Genomic DNA, 25,762 nt, shown 5'->3' with positions numbered 1-25,762 from the left:
GAGTTAGAATGTAATATAGAGGGATTTCCAGTCACTTATCTGTAAATAAGGCACATAATGAAAAATGCTCCTGGTTTAAGAATGCGAAAGAAGAGATTTTTTAACTCTTGTACAAAACTAAGTTTTATTTGACTGTAGGTAAAACACAGAAACCTAGTAAAGTTAACATGATGCTGAAATGTTTCAGTGTATTCTCTATTAAAAAGTCTATTGTGCTGTAGATTTATCACCCCTGGAAACAAAAGCTGATTTATTTTTCCATCAACTAAGTTCTAAGTCCTTACCGTTGACAAGCGTCTCTATAATTCATCATAGTCTTCAGAGCAGTTTCGTATTTGTTGACCTAACCCCAGTATTGACCTGGCTAGGAGGGTAGGAGGCAGATACTATTATATCCATTTCACTAGTAGGACAGCTAAACCCTGGTGAGATTAAGAGTTTGCTAATGGATATGACCAAGGGGGACAGCAGTTGAAGTGGGATAAGAATTCAGGTTGTCTGTACTTTTGACCTAGTGACATATCGCAAGTTTGTTAGATTCAGAGATTCTGCTAAATGCCTAATACCCATTTTAAGTATTAAAGACTTAGAATTTGAGGTAGAGAATACAGGGAATTTCATGTAACTCTCACTCCTGTGGATCTTTAAAAAAATTCACCACAAATAGCCTTGTTGTTACTTTAAATAACTGGTAGACAGATATTAATATTTAATGAAGAAGAAAGAGAAAAAGGGGGCATTAAGACACTGCTTGGGAGAAAAACCATGTATTGATAATTACAGTGGTGGTATTCAGCTTTGAGAGATTCATATACTATATGAAATGCATGTATTTCTACACCAGACATTAAGCACAAGAGTAAATGTAGGGGGAGGGCAGACTTCAGGACAGTCAGATACTTGGAGGCAAAAACCAATAAAGAACAGTAAAACCTCAAGCTACCAAGGAATGCCTGGAAATGTGATGGATGCTGGAGGGAACACTGTTGTGCTGGAATGCTCCTTAGGACTCCTGTTCTTTATTTCTGGTGTCCCAATTGAATAGACTGGTGGGAGCTGGAGAGTGCAGAGTTTATTAAGCTGCCACAGAACATTAAATAATAGCCTGCAAACAATAGCAGCAGCAACAACAATAGGGCCTTCCCAGATTTATTCATTAGCACTTTAGAAACTCAGAAAAATAAATAAAATATGAAAGTGATTGCCATAGCACAGAAGAACATGCTTCTTCAAGTTAAAAAATCTCCCTACGCCTTTAGCATGATCACCAAGGCAGAATTTCATTAACGAATCAGACAGTCATATTTACCTTTTCAAAATAAGTCCTTGCAAAGAACACGTGTTCTTGATCTAGAAGTGTCCGCATTTTTGATTTTTAAAAAATGTTTTAAACAGATATGGAGCTAAAATATCAAAAATGTTTTTTAAATCAAATTGTAACAGCAGGCTCCAAATCCTTGTCAGGTAGGTTAGATAAAATGTTTAGGTAATCTCATCAAACTCCTGCTAAAATTAAATATGAAAAGACTCAAAAAAAAAAAAAAAAGATTTAGCATAGTCCTGGTATCCCTGTACGTTCCACTGTGTTATGTAGCACAAATCACGAGGTATATATTTTTTATGTTGAATGCTCTATCAAGTGAGTGGCATCGTAAAAGAGCATGGGCTTGTAGCCAGATGAATCGAAGGTCAAATCCCATATACTCAATCCTTTGACCTCTCTGCCCTTAGATAAGTTATTTAACCCATCTGAGTGTCAGTTTCCTCATCTATAAACTGCACCATTAAAAGTTACAGGAGTTCCTTGAGTCTGGTTAGGAGTTATTACAGGATCCTTTAAACAGAACGTGAACGTGAAGTCACTCAATCGTGTCCAACTCTTTGAGACCCCATGGACTGTAGCTCACCAGACTCCTCGGTCCATGGGATTCTCCAGGCAAGAATACTGGAGTGGGTTGCCATTTCCTTCTCCAGGGGATCTTCCCGACCCAGGGATCGAACCCAGGTCTCCCGCATTTCGGGTAGACACTTTAACCTCTGAGCCACCAGGGAAGCAAATCCTTGTCAGGTAGGTTAGATAAAATGTTTAGTTAAATCTCATCAAACTCCTGCTAAAATCAAATATGAAAGTACTCAGAAAACAGATTCAGCATAGTCCTGGTATCCCTGTACGTTCCACTGTGTTATATAGCACAAATCACAAGGTGTATATTTTTTATGTTGAATGCTCTATCAAGTGAGTGGCATCGTGAAAGAGCATGGGCTTGTAGCCAGATGAATCGAAGGTCAAATCCCATATACTCAATCCTTTAACCTCTCTGCCCTTAGATAAGTTATTTAACCCGTCTGAGTGTCAGTATCCTCATCTATAAACTGCACCATTAAAAGTGACAGGAGTTCCTTGAGTTTGGTTAGGAGTTATTACAGGATCCTTTAAACAGAAGTAAGAATGATATTTTCAAAGAAACCTCCAATAAGTGTTTCCTAATACATCAAAAGATGTTTTTTCACCCTGAACAGTAGGTTAGACAGTGAAGCTTTAAGACATGCCATTTTATAATATATGCTTCAGTTAACAGTTTCTTTTTAAAAAATATAAAATTGAGAAGTGGAGAAGGCAATGGCACCCCACTCCAGTACTCTTGCCTGGAAAATCCCATGGATGGAGGAGCCTGGTATGCTGCAGTCCATCGGGTCGTGAAGAGTCGGACATGACTGAGTGACTTCACTTTCAATTTTCACTTTCATGCATTGGAGAAGGAAATGGCAACCCACTCCAGTGTTCTTGCCTGGAGAATCCCAGGGACAGGGGAGCCTGGTGGGCTGCCATCTATGGGATCGCACAGAGTCGGACACGACTGAAGCGATTTAGCAACTTAGCAACAAAAGTTGAGAGGGAATCATAGACTTGGCTAAACAGTAGTCACTAATACTCTGGCCATTTCTAACCTCATAATGGGTGCTTTCGTTCTTTCCAAAAGTCATTTGATATTATTTCCATTTCACCGTCAGTAAGATGTAAGATGGAGTTGCTAATTGTTTTTAACGGTATAGGTGTTTACAAATTAAGAAACAAGACTCAAGAAGTAAATAAATTATTTTTCAGAAGGCTCATTACATGTAAAATTCATTTAGCAGAGGAGTATATCCCAGGGTTTGAAACTGGGATAAAAGGAGACGAGTTGCTTGCTGCCTCCCTCTCATAAATCTCAGTTGCTGCTGCACTGTGTGGTCCGTGGCACATAAGTGTTTCTTCCTTAATGGACATACACTTGCGGACACTTTATCTCTTAATGCCAATCTTGCTGGGCACAGTTTAGCTTTCACTTTCTTACACTGTCTTCAATAAATTCAAGGGTCAAGGTACTTAAGTTTTACCTCCCAGACTTGTCAAATTTCCTATACTTGCTTTTATCCAAATGTTCTTTTGATAGCCATTTTCCGCTTTTGCTTTGAAAAGCCAACTCAACCAAACAAAGGAATTCAGATGAGAAATGTCCTTGGCATGTATAACAATATGAGATGTGAATTAAATGGGAGGGAAAAATCCTCCCCATTGTGGATCTGAGCCTAGAGGATAATGGAGCTGTGATTTAGCCCACGAAAATGTGTTAGAGTAAGTGAACTGACCTTTTGCTGCTCTTACTGCTGAGACAAAATGAGGACATAAATACAAATTAATTTCTTCTTATCACTTTGTGAGACATTATAATTCATTTTTCATTTATGTGCCTAATGTTTACCTAGCTTACAAAAATATGCATTATTCCTAAAAGCTCAGGGGATTTGTATACTTAAATGGCAACTCAGAGAAAGACTGATTTTTTTTTCTTAAGAGAGATTTCTAACCCTAATATAGTGATTAAAAAAAAAAGTTAGCTTCCTGTCAATTCAATTTGATCCAATCTCTTGCACTTGTCTAACAATGAAGTTGCACCCATTTAGGCAGTGATAGGAACCAGCATCTCTGAGTGCTTATAAAAGCTGACTGATAATCCAAAGATTGCTTAGCTCCATCCTTTGTAATTCAAATTAGAGCCAGCATTTCTAAGCAATAAACATATAAATCCATAAATTCAAGCACTATGTACATTTTCTTATAACTGTGAATATGGTATTGTAAAAATCTACCTGTGGGAGAAATATCAATAACCTCAGATATGCAGATGACACCAACCTTATCGCATAAAGCAAAGAAGAACTAAAAAGCCTCTTGATGAAAGTGAAAGAGGAGAGTGAAAAAGATGGCTTAAAATTCAACATTCAGAAAACTAAGATCATGGCATCCAGTCCCATCACTTCATGGCAAGTAGATGGGGAAACAGTGGAAACAGTGACAGATCTTCATTTTGGGGGGCTCCAAAACAACTGCAGATGGTGACTGCAGCCATGAAATTAAAAGACACTTGCTCCTTGGATGACAAGCTATGACCAACCTACACAGCATATTAAAAAGCAGAGACATAACTTTGCCAACAAAAGTCGCATCTAGTCAAAGCTATGGTTTTTCCAGTAGTCATGTACTGATGTGAGAGTTGGACTATAAAGAAAGCTAAGCGCCAAAGAATTGATGCTTTTAAACTATGGTGTTGGAGACGACTCTTGAGAGTCCCTTGGACTGCAAGGAGACCCAGCCAGTCCATCCTAAAGGAAATCAGTCCTGAATATTCATTGAAAGGACTGATGCTGAAGCTGAAGCTACAATAGTTTGGCCACATGATGCGAAGAACTGACTCGTTTGAAAAGACCCTGATGCTGGGAAAGATTGAAGGCAGGAGGAGAAGGGGACAATAGACGATGAGATGGTTGGATGGCATCACCGACTCGATGGACATGCGTTTGAGTAAGCTCCTGGAGTTGGTGATGGACGGGGAAGCCTGACATCCTGCAGTCCATGAAGTCACAAAGAGTCGAACACAACTGAGTGACTGAACTGAACTGAACTGAAGCTGTGAGCACGCATGTAACCATGATTTCTAATTCACTTAACTAATCACTGAGATCAGTAAAAACACCGTGCCTGCTTTGTAACAGAAGTGACTTGGATTCAGTTCATTGAGACTGTTCTGAGAGTAGTATTTAAGCAGTAGAATGTGTTGCTGTAGGATGTGTATGCTGTCGTGTTGGAAATTTTTTAAAAAAGAATATACTGCAGTTCTAAACATCTACTTGTAAAGATGTAATAAGTACTTTTTTAGAATGAGTAAAATAGTTCACCCTTGGTTCTTAGAAGGCTTCATAGAAACACTACAATCAAGCAAAATATAAATAACCACCAACACTTATATAACTCAGTTCAAGTTAAAACTGTTTTTCAATACATGATCTTGTTTAATACTTGAAGCAGTTCTTTAAGTTGGCATGATTATTTTCTTTGAGAGACATATGATTTAGCCATACATTTGTTGAAAAAGTCACTTGATTTTATTGAGTAGGGGAAGATAAAGAATTGCTCCTAGTATTACAAGAAATTATGGATTTAAAATGTTTCCATAATTTGAAAGAGAGTCAGTGGTAAGGAATCCGCCTGCCAATGCAAGAAATATGCATTTGATCCCTGGGCCAGGAAGATCCCCTGGAGAAGGAAATAATAGCAACCCACTCTACTATTCTTGCCTGGGAAATCCCATGGGCATAGGAGCCAGGTGGGCCATGATCCATAGGACCACAGTAGAATCTGATGTGCTGCTGCTGCTGCTAAGTTGCTTCAGTCGTGTCCGACTCTGTGCGACCCCATGGACTGCCCCCTACCAGGCTTCTCCGTCCGTAGGATTCTCCAGGCAAGAACACTGGAGTGGGTTGCCATTTCTTTCTCCAGTGCGTGAAAGTGGAAAGTGAAAGTCAAGTCACTCAGTTGTATCCGACTCTTCGTGACCCCATGGACTGCAGCCTACCAGGCTCCTCCATCCATGGGATTTTCTGGGCAACAGTACTGGAGTGGGGTGCCATCGCCTTCTCCCAGAATCTGGTGTGACTTAGCAACTAAACAACAACACGGATTGGTAATCCAAGCAGTTGATTGACTTAAGACTTGAATCCAAGTGTTTTGACTCTAGATAATTTTATATTCTCCATAAAAATCACAAAATGATAGCATGTTTGTATTTGAGAAGTTGTCCCAATGCGTTATTAAAATTCTGCTCTATTTGAACAATTTAAATTCATTTTACAGTAGTAACTGAAATGTATTCTCTAAAATGCCCCCACTCTAATATGTGCATCTTATAACTATTTTAATTTTGTGAGACATTTTGCAGTGCCATGGAATCAGCCTCTCTTAAATCTGTCCTATGTAGTTTGTTAGATATGCCATGACAAAATGCCAGAGATTGGATTTCCTAAACAACAGAAATGTGTTTTCGCACAGATCTGGAGTCTAGAAGTCCAAGGTATGGGCAGGTTTGGTTCCTTCTGAGGCCTCTCTCCTTGCCTTGCAAATGGCAGCCTTCTTGCTATGTCCACCCAACGGCCTCTCCTCTGTGCCCATACATCCCTTGTGTCTTTCTAAAGACACTATTTTATTTCCTCTTTTTGTAAGGACACTAGTCGGACTGAACTGGAGTCCACACTAACATACTCATTTTAACTTAAAAGCCCTATTTAAAGGCCCTGCCTGTCAAGGTCCTGTCTTCTAATACAGTCACATTCTGGGGTAGAGGTCAATAGGGCTTTAACATATGAATTTTAGGCAGACGCAGTTCAGTCCATAACATCTTTATTCTGTTCATTTTTGGCACATAGTGTATGTTCAAAAATATTTGTTATTTAAATTAATTAATGATTGGTGAATGAATGAATCAGAGCTTATACTTAACTATAAATTAAATATTGACTGAATATTTAACCTCAGTGGAATTATAAAAGTTATCTATTATGATTATTTGAATACAAAGGAAACTTTTAATGATAATCTTTTTATCCTTTTCTAACTGAAGTGTAGTTGACATATAATATTATATGTTGTATTTGTACAACATAGTGATTCACAATTTTTAAAGATTATACTCCATTTATAGTTACTGTAAAATACTGGTTATATTCCCTGTGTTGTACAATATATCCTTTTAGTTTATTTTAGACCTAATAGTTTGTTGCTACCCCTATATTGCCCTTCCCCTCTCCCTACTGGTAACCACTAATTTATTCTCTGTATCTGTGAATTTGCTTCTTTTTGGTTATATTTACTAGTTTTCTTTTTTTTAAGAGTCCACATATAAGTGATATCATACAGTATTTGTCTTTCTCTTTCTGGCTTATTTCATTTAACATACTGCCTTCCAAGCCCATCTATGTTGTTGCAAATGGCAAAATTTCATTATCTATTCATCTGTTCATAGAAATAATATTCTTAAAATAGTTGTTTTAACTAGGTTGTTTTGACTAGGTTGACTGTATATAAAAAATATTTACTATTTTTTTTAATAATTAAAAAATCTATAGTATAAAGTATATCACAGTATATTTTGCAATTTCTGTAAATTTAATCTTCGGCAATCTAGAATAGAGGTCTTTATGTGGATTTGTTTTATACAATGTCCTACTAAAATCAATAAATTATAAAAGCTCTATAAGATTGCAAACCTAAGATACTACTTCGCTAGCCTCTAGCTTTGTGTGTCTTGTAGCACTGGAGAGAAAATAGTATATCTATTTAGACGTCTTAGTTAATTTTCTTTCATTTATGAAGGTGGTGCTACAGTTTGAGTTTCTCTCTTAGCCCTTGACACCCATCTCCACTGGGGTTGGAGCCCTGTAATAAACGTCCCACAATTTGACCTTTTCTATCTGCATCATAAAATCAGGCAGATGGTGTAGTTTATGGCTAACAGGCAAGAGTTTCTCCGTTTAAAGATGTTTTTTTTTTTTTTTTTTCACAACTAACCCATTACCAGGTATGCTACATGCCATTTTATCTGATGTGTCCTTACAAGGTAACTAGGAAGTTTACTAAAATAACTTCTAATATGTTTTTGAGAAAAAAATCCCAAATTTTAATTGTAATAATTAAATAGCTAACGTTGAATACATTGAGTTATGTTACACATTTCCTGGGTATCTTGAATCACTGTTTCAGTGTTAAGGCTTCTGTCATAAACTAATGTAATTCAAAAGTGGCCGAGTAGAGAATGAAACTATAAAAAATGCAAAATCACTTATGTTATGCTTGAAAGTAATAATATTTTTATTTGACATTTCTGAAGAAAAACTGGAAACTCACCTGTGACTGAGCTGCATCTGAGTTCATGATCATTTTAATATTGTAGAAAAACATTTATTGCTTACTTCTTACCCCTATGTATGAGACTTCCTTTTCTAAAAGGTGGTAGATTAAATACAATAAAAAAGAGTAGGTCTCTGAGTTATTTAGGAATAGATGGGTTTTGCCATGATGCTAATTACATTTATATTATTTGAATCATACATCAAAGTTTTCTAGTTGGATCAATCCAAATGTGTAGTATCAAGTAACATAGAAATTATGATCAGGCTTATCTTAGATGCTGAGTATATTTGTAAAAAATATGAGTAACAAACATTTTTTCTAGTTCTTATTCTATACAAAATAAGATGCCATATTTTGAGATTCTTCTAGCTCTAGAGGTCTAATATCTATGGGTAAATAATTTTATTATTTATAAGGAAGTAAAAAAAATTGGAATTTTAGACTCTGAAGTGCATCCTAATATTGTTGAAATAAATGATACATTTCTTAAAACAGTACCTTTATACAAAAATCATAACAACACGCTTTTTCACCTAAAAATATTAGTGCTTATTTTATATTACACACTAAAATAGCATGTGCATATAGATATTGTTATTGTTGTTTAGTCACTAAGTTGTGTCCAACTCCTTCGTGACCCCATCAACTGTAGCCCACCAAGCTCCTCGGACCATGGGAGTTCCCAGGCAAGAACACTGGACTGAGTTGCCATTTCCTTCTCCAGGGTATTTTCCCAATCCAGGGATTTAATCTGCATCTCCTGCATTAGCAGGTGGATTCTTTACCACTGAGCCACTAGTATTAGTGACAGGCTAAAGACAGGGCAACTCTTACTCAGAAAACTATTACTCTACTGAGTTTTCTCAATAGAACAGTTTAGAGAAATAGTGACTTTAAATATTTGTAATAATAATCCAGTTAACTTTAAAAATTCACATGTGGATATGATGTTAAGTCAGTACTAATATTCTTCTACAATCAAAATATTAAGCAATTCTAATTATATAAGATTGCTTCAGATGAGAGTCTTTTGACATCCTGTTTTTTAGCCAGACTTTTATTCTTTTGACATATTTTCAGACCTAAGAAAGATACACATTTTCCATATTATCAATGACAAATCCTATTTCATTCTACATTTATATTTTACTGTTTATATTTGCTGTGTAGACATTTCAAATAGTGGTGTGATATCTGCCTTATACTTCTTGTAAGTATCTCTACTTTTCCATATAGGGTGCAAGAGTGAAATAATCTAATGACAAATGAAAGACATGTACTTATATAATTATAAGCAGAAGCTGACAGATGCTCCTTACAACTCCTAGTATACATAAGATAACCAAAGTTAGATACTTTTACAAATCATTCATGCCATTTTTTAATAAAATATAGTTAACAGGTAAGCATTTGCTGATGTTGTGGTGGGTTTTCTCTTCCCCAGGTACTGGGAGATCGGTGGGCAAACATCTGTAGGTGGACTGAAGATCGCTGGGTTCTTTTACAGGATGTTCTTCTAAAATGGCAACGTTTTACTGAAGAGCAGGTGAGTTACATGGGGGATAGTGTATCAGTGAAAGACGTGGAGAGATGTTAAATGGGTACATAAAAATATATGATGTACTTTAATAATTATTCTTCTTTCTCTTTTAAAATTATTTGATTTCTTTCAGTGCCTTTTTAGTACATGGCTTTCAGATAAAGAAGATGCATTGAACAAGATTCCCACAACTGGCTTTAAGGATCAAAGTGAAATGTTATCAAGTCTTCAAAAACTGGCCGTACGTATTCTTTAGCTATTGATATTATTTAAAAAAAAAAAGTTTTTACTAACATCCTTCTTTGGTCTTTCTAATGTTTAAATCTTAAACATAATATTCGTTGTTCTTTCTTATATCAGTCTCTTTAATTATATTGTTACTTGTCTTAATTAAAATAGAGAAAGGTGATTGTGGGAAAGATTGAAGGCAGGACTAGAAGGGGGCAACAGAGGATGCCATGGTCGGATGGCATCATCCACTCAATGGCCATGAATTTGAGCAAACTCTGGGAGATAGTGAAAGACAGGGAAGCCTGGCATGCTGCAGTCCATGGGGTTGCAAAGAGTCAGACACGACTGAACAACAACAAATAGTATTGCTCCCCTCACATAGAAGAAAGAGAAACTCTAGTGTCTCTGCCTTTTCTTACAAGGTCATGAATCCCATCATGGGGGCTTCACTGTCATCAGTGCAGTTCAGTCATTCAGTCATGTCCGACTCTTTGTGACCCCATGAACTGCAGCACGCCAGGCCTCCCTGTCCATCACCAACTCCCAGAGTCCACCCAAACCCATGTCCATTGTGTCAGTGATGCCATCCAACCATCCCATCCTCTGTCGTCCCCTTCTCCTCCTGCCCCCAATCCCTCCCAGCATCAGGGTCTTTTCAAATGAGTCAGCTATTCACATGTCATAAATTCTTCACTGTCATAAACTCATCTAAACCTAATTACCTCCCGAAGGCCCAATGTCTTAATACCATGATATTGGGGGGATGTAGAATTTCTATATATATATATATATATATATATATATATATATATATATATTGAGTGGGGACACAATCATTTAGACCATATCATTATAACCCTGGACTCACAAAATGTGTGTCTTTCTCACATACAAAATATATTCATTCCATCTGAACAGACCCAAAATAACTTATATAGTCCCAATATCAACTCTTCAGCATATATTGTAAAGTTCAAAATCTTATCATCCTAATCAAATAAGACTCAAAGTCTGAGGCTGAGCTCTCCAACTACGAACCTGTGAAACCAGACTAGTTATATGCTTCCAAAATACAGTGGTGTGACAGGTATAGGATAGGTATTCCCATTCGAAAAGGGGAAAATAGCAAAGGAGGAAGGGGTGACAGGCCACACGTAAGTCTAAAACATAGCAAGAACAATTCTGTAAGTTCCTAATGCTTGAGAATATTCCTCTTTGGACTGATGCTCTGCACTCCAGGGCCACCGGAGTGGCACCATCACCCCCAGAATTCCACAAAATGGCCTTGCCTCTTCAGCATCACAGTGCACTGCCCGCCCACATGGCTCTCTGCTGCAGTCCCACTCACAGGACTCCCTGTCGTGGCTGCTCCTGAGACACTAGGTGGCGGCATCCTGCATGCCTGTCCCCCCAAACCTGAGAGGTGGCCCCACCCTTTGAAACGCATGAGGAACTGGCTCTGCTATTTGGGCCTACGGTAGGGGTGGCAGCCCTGATGTCTTTGTATCACCTATATCATTCTTCTCTTTTCTTCATGGGAAGAATGCACGTATTCACAATCTTCCTTCAATCCTTCTGGTTTTCTTTGTTCCCATTAGTCACAGCTGGCATTTCTACTAGTATATTACAGTATCCATGGCTTCATATTCATGTATCCATAATGTATACATCTGTACCCCGGCTTCTGATCAGAGAGCTGATTAGGTCTCTGGTTCACATCCACACTAATATCCTCATCAAATAGTAGATCAACCACACCCATTAGTGTTCACGTCTAAACATCCTTTCTCATTTTTTTTTTCCAATGTGGATAGACTGAGAATTTTACAAATCCATAATTTCCGGTTCCTTTTTGTTAAACAGTTCCTTCTTCAACTGATTTTTCTCTTCTTGCTTTTTTACCTTAAGCATTCAGATGAAACCATGCTGTTCCTTTCACACTTTGTTTAAATATTTCCCAAAGACATCAGATTTCTTAGCTAAATATCCCATTTCATCATGCACAAGTTCTACCTTCTACAAAATACTAGAACATCAACACAATTCAGTCAAGTTCTTTGCCACTTTATAACAAGGATCGTCTTCTCTCCCTTGGCCAATATGTTCCTTACTTCGTCTGAGACCCCAAAAGAATGGCCTTTATCATCCATATTTATACCAACATGCTGTTCATGATTATTTACGTATTCTCTAAAAAGATGGAAACTTTCTTTCCAGCTCTCCTTTTTTCTCCCTGAGTCCTCACCAGAGTTGCCCTTCGAAGTTATCTTCATGGCAATCTTGACTTTTTCGAGCATGTACCTCAAAACTCTTTCACCCTCTACCCATGACCCAGTTCAAAGCTGTTTCTGCATTTTTCGATATTTGATACAAGAGACACCAGTTCTTGCTCCCAATTCCTATCTTAGTCTGCTTGTGCTGCTGTAATAAAATGCCACAGATTGGTGACTTTAACAGTAGATATTTATTTCTTGTAGTTCTAGAAACAGGGCAGCACAATATCAAGGTGCTGGAAGATTTGGTTCTTGGTGAGGGCCCTCTTCCTGGTGAGACAGAGGAAGCTCTGGTATCCCTTCTTTTTTGTATGAGGGCACTAATCACAGGAGATATAAGAGGCTCAGGATCAATCCCTGGGTTGGGAAGATCCCATGGAAGAGAGCCTGGCAACCCACTCCGGCATTCCTGCCTGGAGAATCCCATGGAGATAGAAGCCTTGTGGACCACAGTCTATAGCGTCACAAAGAGTCAGACACAACTAAAGTGACTTAGCACACAAGCAGAATCGTAGCATGGGGGCCCTACTGTCATGACCTCATCTAAGCATCATTACCTCCCCAAAGCTCCACCTCCTAATATGATAACATTGGAAGGTTAGGCCTTCAAAATATGAATTTTGGAAGGACATAAATATTAATTTTATAATATGTAGGTAAAGTTTGAACTTTGTTTTTTGAAACAGAATTGTACTCTTTGAAAAAGTATAACATACCTAGAATAAGATTACAGTAAAAATTTAAAATGTAACACTGAAAAGTACCTGTGAATGTTCTGTAAGATTATAAACAGTATAGTTCTAGAATAAGCTTAAGTTTCATAAATCTAATAAGTCTAAAATAAACTTAATTAGATTCTCTGAGAAATACAAGAGTAGCACAAGAAATGATTATCCTCACATAGAAGGGGCTTATATCATGTTTTGGAAAATAAGAAAAACGTTAAAGCAAACAAAATGGCATTGATTATAGCACCCATATGTTTTTTTTTTTTTAATTGGAAGCTAATTACTTTACAATATTGTGGTGGTTTTTGCCATACATTCACATGAATCAGCCATGGGTGAACATGTGTTCCCCATCCTGAAACCCCCTCCTACCTCCCTCCCCATACCATCCGTCAGGGTCATTGCGGTGCACCCGGCCTGAGCACCCGTCTCATGCATCGAACCTGAACTGGCAATCTATTTCACATATGGTAATATACATGTTTCGATGCTATTCTCTCAAGTCATCCCACCTTTGCCTTTTCCCACAGAGTCCAAAAGTCTGTTCTTTACATCTGTGTCTCTCGCTGTCTCACATATAGGGTCGTTGTTACCATCTTTCTAAATTCTATATATATGCGTTAATATACTCTATTGGTGTTTTTCTTTTTGACTTACTTTGCTTTGTATAATAGGCTCCAGTTTCATCCACCTCATTAGAACTGATTCAAATGCATTCTTTTTAATAGCTGAGTAATATTCCATTGTGTATATGTACCACAGCTTTCTTATCCATTTGTCTGCTGATGGACATTTAGGTTGCTTCCATGTCCTGGCTATTATAAACAGTGCTGCAATGAACATTGGGGTACACGTGTCTCTTTCAATTCTGGTTTCCTCGGTGTGTATGCCCAGCAGTGGGATTGCTGGGTCATATGGCAGTTTTATTTCCAGTTTTTTAAGGAATCTCCACACTGTTCTCCATAGTGGCTGTACTAGTTTGCATTCCCATCAACGGTTTAAGGGGGTTCCTTTTTCTCCGCACACTCTCCAGCATTTATTGTTTGTAGACTTTTGGATAGCAGCCATTCTGACTGGTGTGAGATGGTACCTCATTGTTGTTTTGATTTGCATTTCTCTGGTAATGAGTGATGTTGAGCATCTTTTCATGTGTTTGTTAGCCATCTGTATGTCTTCTTTGGAGAAATGTCTGTGTAGTTCTTTGGCCCATTTTTTGATTGGGTCACTTATTTTTCTGGAATTGAGCTGGAGGAGTTGCTTGTATATTTTTGAGATTAATTCTTTGTCAGTTGCTTCATTTACTATTGTTTTCTCCCATTCTGAAGGCTGTCTTTTCACCTTGCTTATAGTTGCCTTTGTTGTGCAAAAGCTTTTAAGTTTAATTAGGTCCCATTTGTTTATTTTTGCTTTTATTTCCATTACTCTGGGAGGTGGGTCATAGAGGATCCTGCTATGATTTATGTCAGAGAGTGTTTTGCCTATATTTTCCTCTAGGAGTTTTATAATTTCTGGTCTTACGTTTAGATCTTTAAACCATTTTGAGCTTATTTTTGTGTATGGTGTTAGAAAGTGTTCTAGTTACCTTCTTTTACAGGTGGTTGACCAGTTTTCCCGGCACCACTTGTTAAAGAGATTGTCTTTTCTCCATTGTATATTCTTGCCTCCTTTGTCAAAGATAAGGTGTCCATAGGTGCGTGGATTTATCTCTGGGCTTTCTGTTTTGTTCCATTGATCTATATTTCTATCTTTGTGCCAGTACCATAATGTCTTGATGACTGTGGCTTTGTAGTAGAGCCTGAAGTCAGGCAGGTTGATTCCTCCAGTTCTGTTCTTCTTTCTCAAGATTGCTTTGGCTATTCGAGTTTTTTTGTGTTTCCATACAAATTGTGAAATTGTCTAGCTCTGTGAAAAATACCATTGATAGCTTGATAGGGATTGCATTGAATCTATAGATTGCTTTGGGTAGTATACTCATTTTCACTATATTGATTCTTCCAATCCATGAACATGATATATTTCTCCATCTATGAGTGTCCTCTTTGATTTCTTTCACCAGTGTTTTATAGTTTTATATAAATAGGTCTTTTGTTTCTTTAGGTAGATATATTCCTAAATATTTTATTCTTTTCATTGCAATGGTGAATGGAATTGTTTCCTTAATTTCTCTTTCTATTTTCTCATTGTTAGTGTATAGGAATGCAAGGGATTTCTGTGTGTTGACTTTATATCCCACAACTTTACTATATTCATTGATTAGTTCTAGTAATTTTCTGGAGGAGTCTTTAGGGTTTTGTATGTAGAGGGTCATGTTATCAGCAAACAGTGAGAGTTTTACTTCTTATTTTCCAATTTGGATTCCTTTTATTACTTTTTCTGCTCTGATTGCTGTGACCAAAACTTCCAAAATTATGTTGAATAGTAGCAGTTAGAGTGGGCACCCTTGTCTGTTCCTGACTTTAGGGGAAATGCTTTCAATTTTTCACCTTTGAGGATAATGTTTCCTGTAGTTTTATCATATATGGCTTTTATTATGTTGAGGTATGTTCCTACTATGCCTGCTTTCTGGAGGCTTTTTATCATAAATGGATGTTGAATTTTGTCAAAGGCTTTATCTGCATTTATTGAGATGATTGGTTTTTATCTTTCAATTTGTTAATGTGGTATACCACATTGACTGATTTGTGAATATTGAAGAATCCTTGCATCCCTGGGATGATACCCACTTGGTCATGTTGTATGATCTTTTTACTATGTTGTTGGATTCTGTTTGCTAGAATTGTGTTAAGGATTTTTTCATCTATGTTCACCAGTGATATTGGCCTGTCATTTACTTGTTTTTGTGGCATCTTTGTCTGGTTTTGGTATTAGGGTGATATTGGCCTCATAGAATGAGTTTGGCAGTTTACCTTCCTCTGCAGTTTTCTGAAAGAGTTTGAGTAGGATAGGTGTTAGCTCTTCTCTCAATTTTTGGTAGAATTCAACCATGAAGCCATCTGGTCCTGGGCTTTTGTGTGTTGGAAGATTTCTGATTACAGTTTTGATTTCTGTGCTTGTGATGGGTCTGTTAAGATTTTCTATTTCTTCCTGGTTCAGTTTTGGAAAGTTATACTTTTCTAAGAATTTGTCCATTTCTTCCAAGTTGTCCATTTTGTTGGCATATAGTTGCTGATAGTAGTCTCTTATGATCCTTTGTATTTCTGTGTTGTCTGTTGTAATTTCTCCATTTTCATTTCTAATTTTGTTGATTTATTTCTTCTCCCTATGTTTCTTGATGAGTCTGGCTAATGGTTTGTCTATTTTATTTATCTTCTCAAAGAACCAGCTTTTAGCTTTGTTGATTTTGGCTATGGTCTCCTTTGTTTCTTTTGCATTTATTTCTGCCCTAATTTTTATGATTTCTTTCCTTCTACTAACCCTGGGGTGCTTCATTTCTTCTTTTTCTAGTTGCTTTAGGTGTAGAGTTAGGTTATTTATTTGATTTTTCTCCTGTTTCTTGAGGTAGGCTTCTACTGTTATGAACCTTCCCCTTAGCACTGCTTTTACTGATTCCCGTAGGTTTTGGATTGTTGTGTTTTCATTTTCATTCGTATCTATGCATATTTTGATTTCTTTTGTGATTTGTTGGTTATTCAGAAGTGTGTTGTTAGCGTCCATATGTTTGTATTTTTAATAGTTTTTTTTTTCCTGTAGTTGACATTTAATCTTACCGCATTGTGATCAGAAAAGATGCTTGAGATTATTTCAATTTTTTTGAATTTACCAAGTCTAGATTTATGGCCCAGGATGTTATATATCCTGGAGAAGGTTCTGTGTGCACTTGAGAAGAAGGTGAAATTCATTGTTTTAGGGTGAAATATAGATATCAATTAGGTCTAACTGGTCCATTGTATCATTTAAAGTTTGTATTTTCTTGCTAATTTTCTGTTTAGTTCATCTATCCATAGGTGTGAGTGGAGTATGAACATCTCTCACTATTATTGTGTTACTGTTAATTTCCTCTTTCATATTTGTTAGCATTTGCTTTACATATTGTTGTGCTCCTATGTTGGGTGCATATATATTTATAATTGTTATATCTTCTTCTTGGATTGATCTTTGACCATTTATGTAGTATCCTTCTTTGTCTCTTTTCATGGCCTTTATTTCAAAGTCTATTTTATCTGATATGAGTATTGCTACTCCTGCTTTCTTTTGGTCTCCATTTGCATGAAATATCTTTTTCCAGCCCTTCACTTTCAGTTTGTGTGTGTCCCTAGGTTTGAGGTGGGTCTCTTGTAGACAGCATATATAGGGGTCTTGTTTTTGTATCCATTCAGCCAGTCTTTGTGTTTTGGTTGGGGTATTCAACCCATTTACATTTAAAGTAACATTTATAAGTATGATCCCATTGCCATTTACTTTGTTGTTTTGGGTTCGAGTTTATACACCTTTTCTGTATTTCCTGTCTAGAGACTATCCTTCAGCATTTGTTGAAAAGCTGGTTTGGTGGTTCTGAATTCTCTGAGGTTTTGCTTGACTGTAAAGCTTTTGATTTCTCCTTCATATTTGAATGAGATCCTTGCTGGGTACAGTAATCTGGGCTGTAGGTTTTTCTCTTTCATCACTCTTTAAGTATGTGCTGCCATTCCCTTCTGGCTTGAGGAGTTTCTATTGAAAGATCAGCTGTTATCCTTATGGGAATCCCTTTGTGATTTATTTGTTGTTTTTCCCTTGCTGCTTTTAATATTTGTTCTTTGTGTTTGATCTTTGTTATTTTGATTAATATGTGTCTTGGGGTGTTTGCCTTGGGTTTATCCTGTTTGGGACTCTCTGGGTTTCTTGGACTTAGGTGGCTATTTCCTTCCCCATTTTAGGGAAGTTTTCAACTATTATCTCCTAAAGTATTTTCTCATGGCCTTTCTTTTTGTCTTCTTCTTCTGGGACTCCTATGATTTGAATGTTGGGGCATTTAATATTGTCTCAGAGGTCTCGGAAGTTGTCCTCATTTCTTTTAATTATTTTTTCCTCTCTGCTTCATTTATTTCCATCATTCTATCTTCTACCTTACTTATCCTATCTTCTGCCTCAGTTATTCTACTGCCGGTTCCCTCCAGAGTGCTTTTGATCTTAGTTATTGCATTATTCATTATTGATTGACTCTTTTTTATTTCTTCTAGGTCCTTGTTAAATTTTCTTGCATCTTCTCAATCCTTGTCTCTAAATTATTTATCTGTAACTCCATTTTGTTTTCAAGATTTTGGATCATTTTTACTATCATTTTTCTGAATTCTTTTTCAGGTAGACTCCCTATCTCCTCCTCTTTGGTTTGGTTTGGTGGGCTTTTATCATGTTCCTTTACCTGCTGAATATTTCTCTGCCTTTCATCTTGTTTAGGTTGCTGTGTTTGGGATGGCCTTTCTTTATGCTGGAAGTTTGTGGTTCCTATTTATTGTGGAGGTTCCTCCCTGTGGGTGGGCTTGGACGAGTGGCTTGCCAAGGCTTCCTGGTTAGGGAATCTTGCCTCAGTGTTCTGGTGGGTGGAGCTGCATCTCTTCTTTCTGGAGTGCAGAGAAATGTCCAGTAGTGAATTTTTTGGTGTCTATGGGTTTGGTGTGACTTTTGGCTGCCTGTATTTTTGTGCTCAGGGTTATGTTCCTGTGTTGTTGGAGAATTAGCTTGGTATGTCTTTCTCTGAAACTTGTTGGCTCTTGGGTGGAGCTTGGTTTCAGTGTAGGTATGGAGGCTTTTGAATGATCTGTTGTCGATTAATATTCCCTGGAGTCAGAAGTTTTCTGGTGTTGTCAAGTTTGGGATTTAAGCCTCCTACCTCTGGCTTTCAGTCTTATTCTTACAGTAGCTTCAAGACTTCTCCATCCTTATAGCACCACTGATAAAACATCTAGGTTAATGGAAAGAAAATTCTCCACAGTGAGGGACACCCAGAGAGGTTCACAGAGTTACATGGAGATGAGAAGAGGGAGGAGGGAGATAGAGGTAACCAGGAGGAGAAGAGGGGGAATCAAAAGAGGCGAGAGCAATCTAGCCAGCAATCAATTCCCTACTTACTTTCCACAGTCTGGAACACTCAGAGAGGTTCACAGAGTTCCATAGAGAAGTGAAGAGGGAGGAAGGAGATAGCAGTGACCAGGAGGAGAGGAGGGGGAGTAAAAAGGAGAGAGACCAATCTAGGCAGTGATCAGTTCCCTAAGTGTTCTCCACAGCCTGAAACACCTAAAGAGATTCACAAAGTAGAGAAGAGAAGTGGGAGGCAGGAGATAGAAGTGACCTGGTGGAGCAAAAGGAGAGTCAAAAGGGGAGAGAACAATCAAGCCAGTAATCACACTCCTAAGTAAAAATGGGTATTGAAGATTGGATTCTTAAAGGTACAAAATTGATAACAAATACCAAAAAGCAAAGGTTAAAAATCTAGTGTAGAGGTTAGACTCTTAAAAATACACTATTAAAAACACAAAAGAAAATTACAAACGTTATAAAAAAAATATGAAATTTGCTTTAAACATAGGGTCTCTCTTTTACAAGGTTATAGTAGGTTTTAAAAAGGAAAATTAAAGGAGTAATAAAGAACTTAAAAATTTAAAAAAAATTAGAAAATGATAATAGTAAAATATATCTAGGAATTTCTCTGGAGCTGTTGAGGGCAGTGTGGGGTCAGTTCAGTTTCAGATAGTTCCTTGTTCCAGCTTATACTTCTTCTCAAGGTCTATAGGTCCCTTCCATTGTAGTCAATGCTAACTACAGTGTTTTAATCTGTTGTACCTGTCACTTCCAAAGCGGTTCCCTCTTGTTTATCTTGGCTCCCTCTGTTTGCAAGTCTCTTTTATATCTAACTTCCGCCCTGACACAAGGGGTTTGAAAGTGGTCATTTATTTAGGCTCACTTGTTTAATTGTGCTGCAGGGAGGGAGGAACACTGCAATCAAATATCACTGGCATGTGGGGGGAGTGCTCGCAGTGACTGGGCCATACTGGGTTTGCCCCCACTCACAGCGTGTGTGCTTTTCCAGTCTACACTGCTCAAGTTCCAGGTTGCTCTGCAGGGGAACTGTCTAAAGCAGGCCCTGGGTTGCATTCACTTCCCAGGTGTAAGCCACTCAGGTTCTCGGGTACTCTACAGAGTCGCGGACTTAGTTGGGCCTGCGTTTTGTGCCCTTCCCAGTTCCGAGCAGCTCAGGTGACCAGGTGCTTGGTGAGCACACTCTCCCCAGGTGGGGTAGTGATTATAGCACCCATATGTTTTGAGGGATTAACAAACTTTGGCAATAAGGGGACATCAGGGTTCATTGAGACATTTCAGTTTGAGTTGAACTGTATGGAATTAAAAAGAAATCTACAAAGCTTCTCTTCAACTGTGAATTTTATTATTTTCCAGTAAGGGAGAGGCCAATCCAATATTTATTAAGAGCTTGATTTTTCAAGTAAGTATTGCATAATTAGGATTTCTTTTCTATTTTTGATCAATTCTACTAAATGCTAATGTGATGTTAACTGTGATATAAAACAATGGTCTATTGTAAATAATGTTTCATAACTTTACCTAATCTATTTCTGTCTGTATTGATATATATTATACATCATAATAATTAAATAATTTATTTGAACTAATCTTAAATAAATTTCCTCAGTTAAATTTGTACCATATTACCAAATATTTATTTGTATCATACATTTTTGGCTCCATAGTGACTATTTTTCTATAAGCTTTTAATTTAAAATAGATTCACATATGTATTACTTGTTATTACAAACTAGCTTCTCATTGATATAAATCAATCCTCAGAGAATGTGTTTTTTGAGTGATATCATTACTAAAGACAGACTTCAGAAAAGAAATCTATGTATCAAACAGTGCAAAAATAGCAGTGATACATTTGTAATTTTGTTCTGAAACTAATGGGGAGCCATTGGGAGCTGAATAACAATCATATTTGCATTTCCAGAGCACTCTTTGGTAGTAAGACTTTTCATAGAAAAGAGGCCAATTAGAACTGAACTAAGTAGCACTGGGCATGGAAACAAGGAGACAGACAAGGTTATTTCAGAAGAGGAAATTGAGGCCCAGAAGAAAACACATGGCATGCATAAAGTAATAGAAGATTAGTAGCAGAGTTAAAGTGAACACCAAGATATCCAGACTCAGGTCCAAGACTTTTAAGCTGTTTCAGAACTCATCACATTCGATTCTTTGACAGAAAAATAACCGCAGTTGAAAATTTTTGTTTTGAATAATCACGTGCCTCGATGTTGACATTTTTATATAAAAAGACATTGCTAGCTCCAGGGCCATGAAAATGCTCTCTTAGCGAAGTCTCAATAATTTTCCAATATGATTAAAATTCAAATTATGTCACCTTACTTGTGAACAAAGTGAAAATATGTTTTGTATAAGTCTTACCATTTGATAGTTTAAGCCAATTAACAAAACCTGACAGCTGGTCTAGAATTTGAGGTAAAATTCCCCTGCTGACTCAGGCAGTGAGTAAGAATTTAATGTTCATTAAAATATGTCACAATCTGAGACCCAAAACAGGTACCATCTGTCACCAGTTCCTACTACATACCTAGGTATAGATACAGTGTGCTAAATCTCTCTTTTATTTACAATCAATGTAATTTGTTTTGAAATATTACCACTAATAACCCATGGGATTTTCTTCTACTTTTCATGTGAGGTGAGAGAAGAGGAGTCAAGTATTTGATTTCCTCCTGATACGTTTTTTTATCCAAATCGTATCGTTCTATCATCCAAATTGAGTTTTTATTTGGCATAAAGAATAAAAAGCAAAGGAAAGAAGAAACTGAGGTGACTTCTAAGACTGGAAGAATCAAGTAGGCTCTCATGGGAAGGCCCAAATTAACAAGAAACAGGCTCCTGTGGAAAAGTACTGTTGCTGTGGCATTTGCCAGCAAAGGACAACTCTGGAAAAGTTGATGATCCAAGAGAGTGTGGTGTGCAGGGACTGCAGGAATGCTGTGGGCTTAGGTCACTATCAAGTGTCTGCAAGATAAGATGGCAGGGCCAGAGTACTTATGGGAGCTTGGCAAATCCCTGTGAACAGTGCTATTTCACCAGGACTTGCTAACTTGAGCTCAGCTTCAGTGATGACCCTCAAAGAAATCCTCCAGATAGCATCAGTGGTTCTCATGGTGTGGTCCATAGACTAGCAGCATTACCCAGGAACTCCTTAGAAAGGCAAATCCTTAGGCCCCATCCCATGCCTGCTGCTAAGTCACTTCAGTCGTGTCCGACTCTGTGCGACCCCATAGACGGCAGCCCACCAGGCTCCTCGTCCCTGGGATTCTCCAGGCAAGAACACTGATTCATAAACTCTGGAGGCATGGGGCCGAGAAGTCTTCCAGTTCACAAGCCTTCCTGGTGATTCTTATGCTTCCTTAAGATGAGAAACCCCCACAGTGGATCAATCTACCTAAGTGCAACAACAGGTGATTAGAAAGAATTGGATTACTCTGTCTTGTTGTTGTTTAGTCGCTTCAGTCGTGTCTGACTCTTTGCGACTCCATGGACTATAGCCCACCAGGCTCTTCTGGCCATGGAATTCTCCAGACAAGAATACGGGAGTGGGTTGCCATTTCCTTTTCCAGGGGATCTTCCCGATCCAGTGATTGAACCCATGTCTCCTGCATTGGCAGGCAGATTCTTTACCACTGAGCCACCAGAAAACTTCTTACATATAGATAACTACTCATAAAATAGGTACAGGATTCAGTTTTGCTAGTTTATGAGAAATTATCTTGGCCTTGATCTCTGAAGTGTCCGTCTGATGAGAATAAGGTGATGACTTTGTGGGCTTTTTGCAAGCATACATTCTCTTTTCACTTCAAATCATCTAACCTTGACCATATAGAGCATGTTTATCTTGTCTTCTTGAGCAGCTTATCTATTGCCTGCCTGTTTCTACTGCTGTCCAATCTGATTTATTGGCTGTTCTTTCCTGTTTACCTTGGAGGTTTGTCCAGGTACCTCGCTGCTATGAAAATAAATTATATTTCTTCTTTCAAAAGCCTAGCTGATCTCTGCCTTGTACACATTTTCTAGAGCTTCTTTTTGCCTTCTGAATTTTCTAGAACTCTAGTTCTCTGGCACTCAAAGATCTATAATCAATTATTAGGATGCAGAAATATATCCTTTTAATACACTAAAATTGAGTAACAACTAAATTGTAGTTATTTAATATACACAAAATCCAAGCTTAGAATAATTTCTGTCTAAGGATAGATGGGAGAAGGTAATTCATTAGTATGATGCATTGTATCTGGCACCACCATGGATTTCCTGTTTTTTTCTTGTTAGTTATGGTGTGAGAGTACTTCAGGAACTTGATAAGATGAAGAAAGACTGGGAGAGAGATTGGTTCAGAGCCAACGGAGGAAACACACTGAGGCAGAACTACTATCCTGCTATCACCATTTGACAAACTATATCTAGAATTTACCAGATAGAAGCCTTGGCTAGTACAGTGTTTTTGTCATACAGATTTGGGTAAAAATATTATTGATTTGATAATTGCACAATTTATAATAATGCTGTTTTTATTTTACCTTGAGTTATTATTCTTAATTATATTCTTTAATGGGAAATTTCCCCTTTATTTTTGTAATGTTCACTAAGTGCCTCTTCTTTGGTTGATTGTTAACACAGGAGGCTCCATGTCATTTGCCACTATATCTCTTTGTGTATCCAACTACTTTTATAGATCATCTAAGAAAACCTTTTAGGTAACAGGAGACTACTCATAAATCTCCAATGTAAATTGTTTCCTCTTCTTCAAATTCAGATTGTATATTTTGGTCTATTGCATTCTTTCAGGCTTAGGAAAAATAGTGAAAAGACAATTATTGAGGAGAAACTAGAAATGCATTTCAAAACTTGCTTTTATTCCCTAAAAATGGCTCGCAGTAAGACTACAATATAAAGAACACCAGGTGAAGCAAATTCTGAGAAAAGGATGAACTAATTGAAGGAGACACCAGAGCTGTCTGCAGTTCAGAGCTATCAATGCAGGTGGCATGCCAAAATGAGCTACATAAAGTGTCCTTTGCAGGGGGTGGGCGTATATTGATTTCTCTCTGTCAATGATACTTCAGTTCATGAGCAATTGGTGCATCTGTTTCATGCTCATTTATTTGCCATATGCAATGTTAGTTGTTCTTAAATAAATTTGCATTTATTTTGGAAAGGTAGGTCTCACAGCTTAGTTTATGTTCATTGCATTTGCTGATGCCAATGAGAGAGGATGGTAAAATGTCCATAAAATAATTCTCTCCTTTCTTTCTTCTTAGTCTGTTTTTACAAATTAAATTAGGGTCTAGCATTGGGGAGATGGAAATGGATTTCCCAAAGCCTCAGATCAGATCAGTCGCTCAGTCGTATCCGACTCTTTGTGACCCCACGAATCGCAGCACGCCAGGCCTCCCTGTCCATCACCAACTCCCGGAGTTCACTCAGACTCACGTCCATCGAGTCAGTGATGCCATCCAGCCATCTCATCCTCTGTCGTCCCCTTCTCCTCCTGCCCCCAATCCCTCCCAGCATCAGAGTCTTTTCCAATGAGTCAACTCTTCGCATAAGGTGGCCAAAGTACTGGAGTTTCAGCTTTAGCATCATTCCTTCCAAAGAAATTCCAGGGCTGATCTCCTTCAGAATGGACTGGTTGGATCTCCTTGCAGTCCAAGGGACTCTCAAGAGTCTTCTCCAACACCACATTCAAAAGCGTCAATTCTTCAGCACTCAGCCTTCTTCACAGTCCAATTCTCACATCCGTACATGACCACAGGAAAAACCATAGCCTTGACTAGATGAACCTTTATTGGCAAAGTAATGTCTCTGCTTTTCAATATGCTATCTAGGTTGGTCATAACTTTCCATCCAAGGAGTAAGCGTCTTTTAATTTCATGGCTGCAGTCACCATCTGAAGTGATTTTGGAGCCCAGAAAAATAAAGTCTGACACTGTTTCCACTGTTTCCCCGTCTATTTCCCATGAAGTGATGGGATTGGATGCCATGATCTTCGTTTTCTGAATGTTGAGCTTTAAGCCAACTTTTTCACTCTCCACTTTCACCTTCATCAAGAGGCTTTTGAGTTCCTCTTCACTTTCTGCCATAAGGGTGGTGTCATCTGCATATCTGAGGTTATTGATATTTCTCCCAGCAATCTTGATTCCAGCTTGTGTTTCTTCCAGTCCAGTGTTTCTCATGATGTACTCTGCATATAAGTTAAATAAGCAGGGTGACAATATACAACCTTGACGTACTCCTTTTCCTATTTAGAACCAGTCTGTTGTTCCATGTCCAGTTCTAACTGATGTTTCCTGACCTGCATACAGATTTCTCAAGAGGCAGATCAGGTGGTCTGGTATTCCCATTTCTTTCAGAATTTTCCACAGTTTATTGTGATGCACACAGTCAAAGGCTTTGGCATAGTCAATAAAGCAGAAATAGATGTTTTTCTGGAACTCTCTTGCTTTTTCCATGATCCAGTGGATGTTGGCAATTTGATCTCTGGTTCTTCTGCCTTTTCTAAAACCAGCTTGAACATCAGCAAGTTCACGGTTCACATATTGCTGAAGCCTGGCTTGGAGAATTTTGAGCATTACTTTACTAGCATGTGAGATGAGTGCAATTGTGTGGTAGTTTGAGCATTCTTTGGCATTGCCTTTCTTTGGGATTGGAATGAACACTGACCTTTTCCAGTCCTCTGGCCACTGCTGAGTTTTCCAAATTTGCTGGCATATTGAGTGCAGCACTTTCA

General features: G+C 37.8%; 1 protein-coding gene across 21 annotated transcripts in view; it reads left to right on the top strand.

Moving 5' to 3' along the window:
• The window catches only part of DMD (dystrophin), a 2,667,987-nt gene that overhangs the window by 1,097,162 nt on the left and 1,545,063 nt on the right, over positions 1-25,762 (top strand). For all 21 annotated transcript variants that reach the window (XM_086387503.1, XM_086387509.1, XM_086387510.1 and 18 more), the window contains 2 exons: positions 9,669-9,770; positions 9,898-10,005. In XM_086387503.1, coding sequence (XP_086243629.1) covers positions 9,669-9,770; positions 9,898-10,005 — 210 coding nt within the window. The remainder of the gene's footprint in view (positions 1-9,668; positions 9,771-9,897; positions 10,006-25,762) is intronic.

Source organism: Bos grunniens, chromosome X, assembly GCF_055505025.1.
Source record: "Bos grunniens cultivar Pamir isolate PY7600 chromosome X, Bosgru_T2T1.0, whole genome shotgun sequence".
NCBI lineage: Eukaryota > Metazoa > Chordata > Mammalia > Artiodactyla > Bovidae > Bos > Bos grunniens.
The sequence above is the reverse complement of the archived record's forward strand: the minus strand, read 5'-3'. Positions and strand labels throughout refer to the sequence as shown.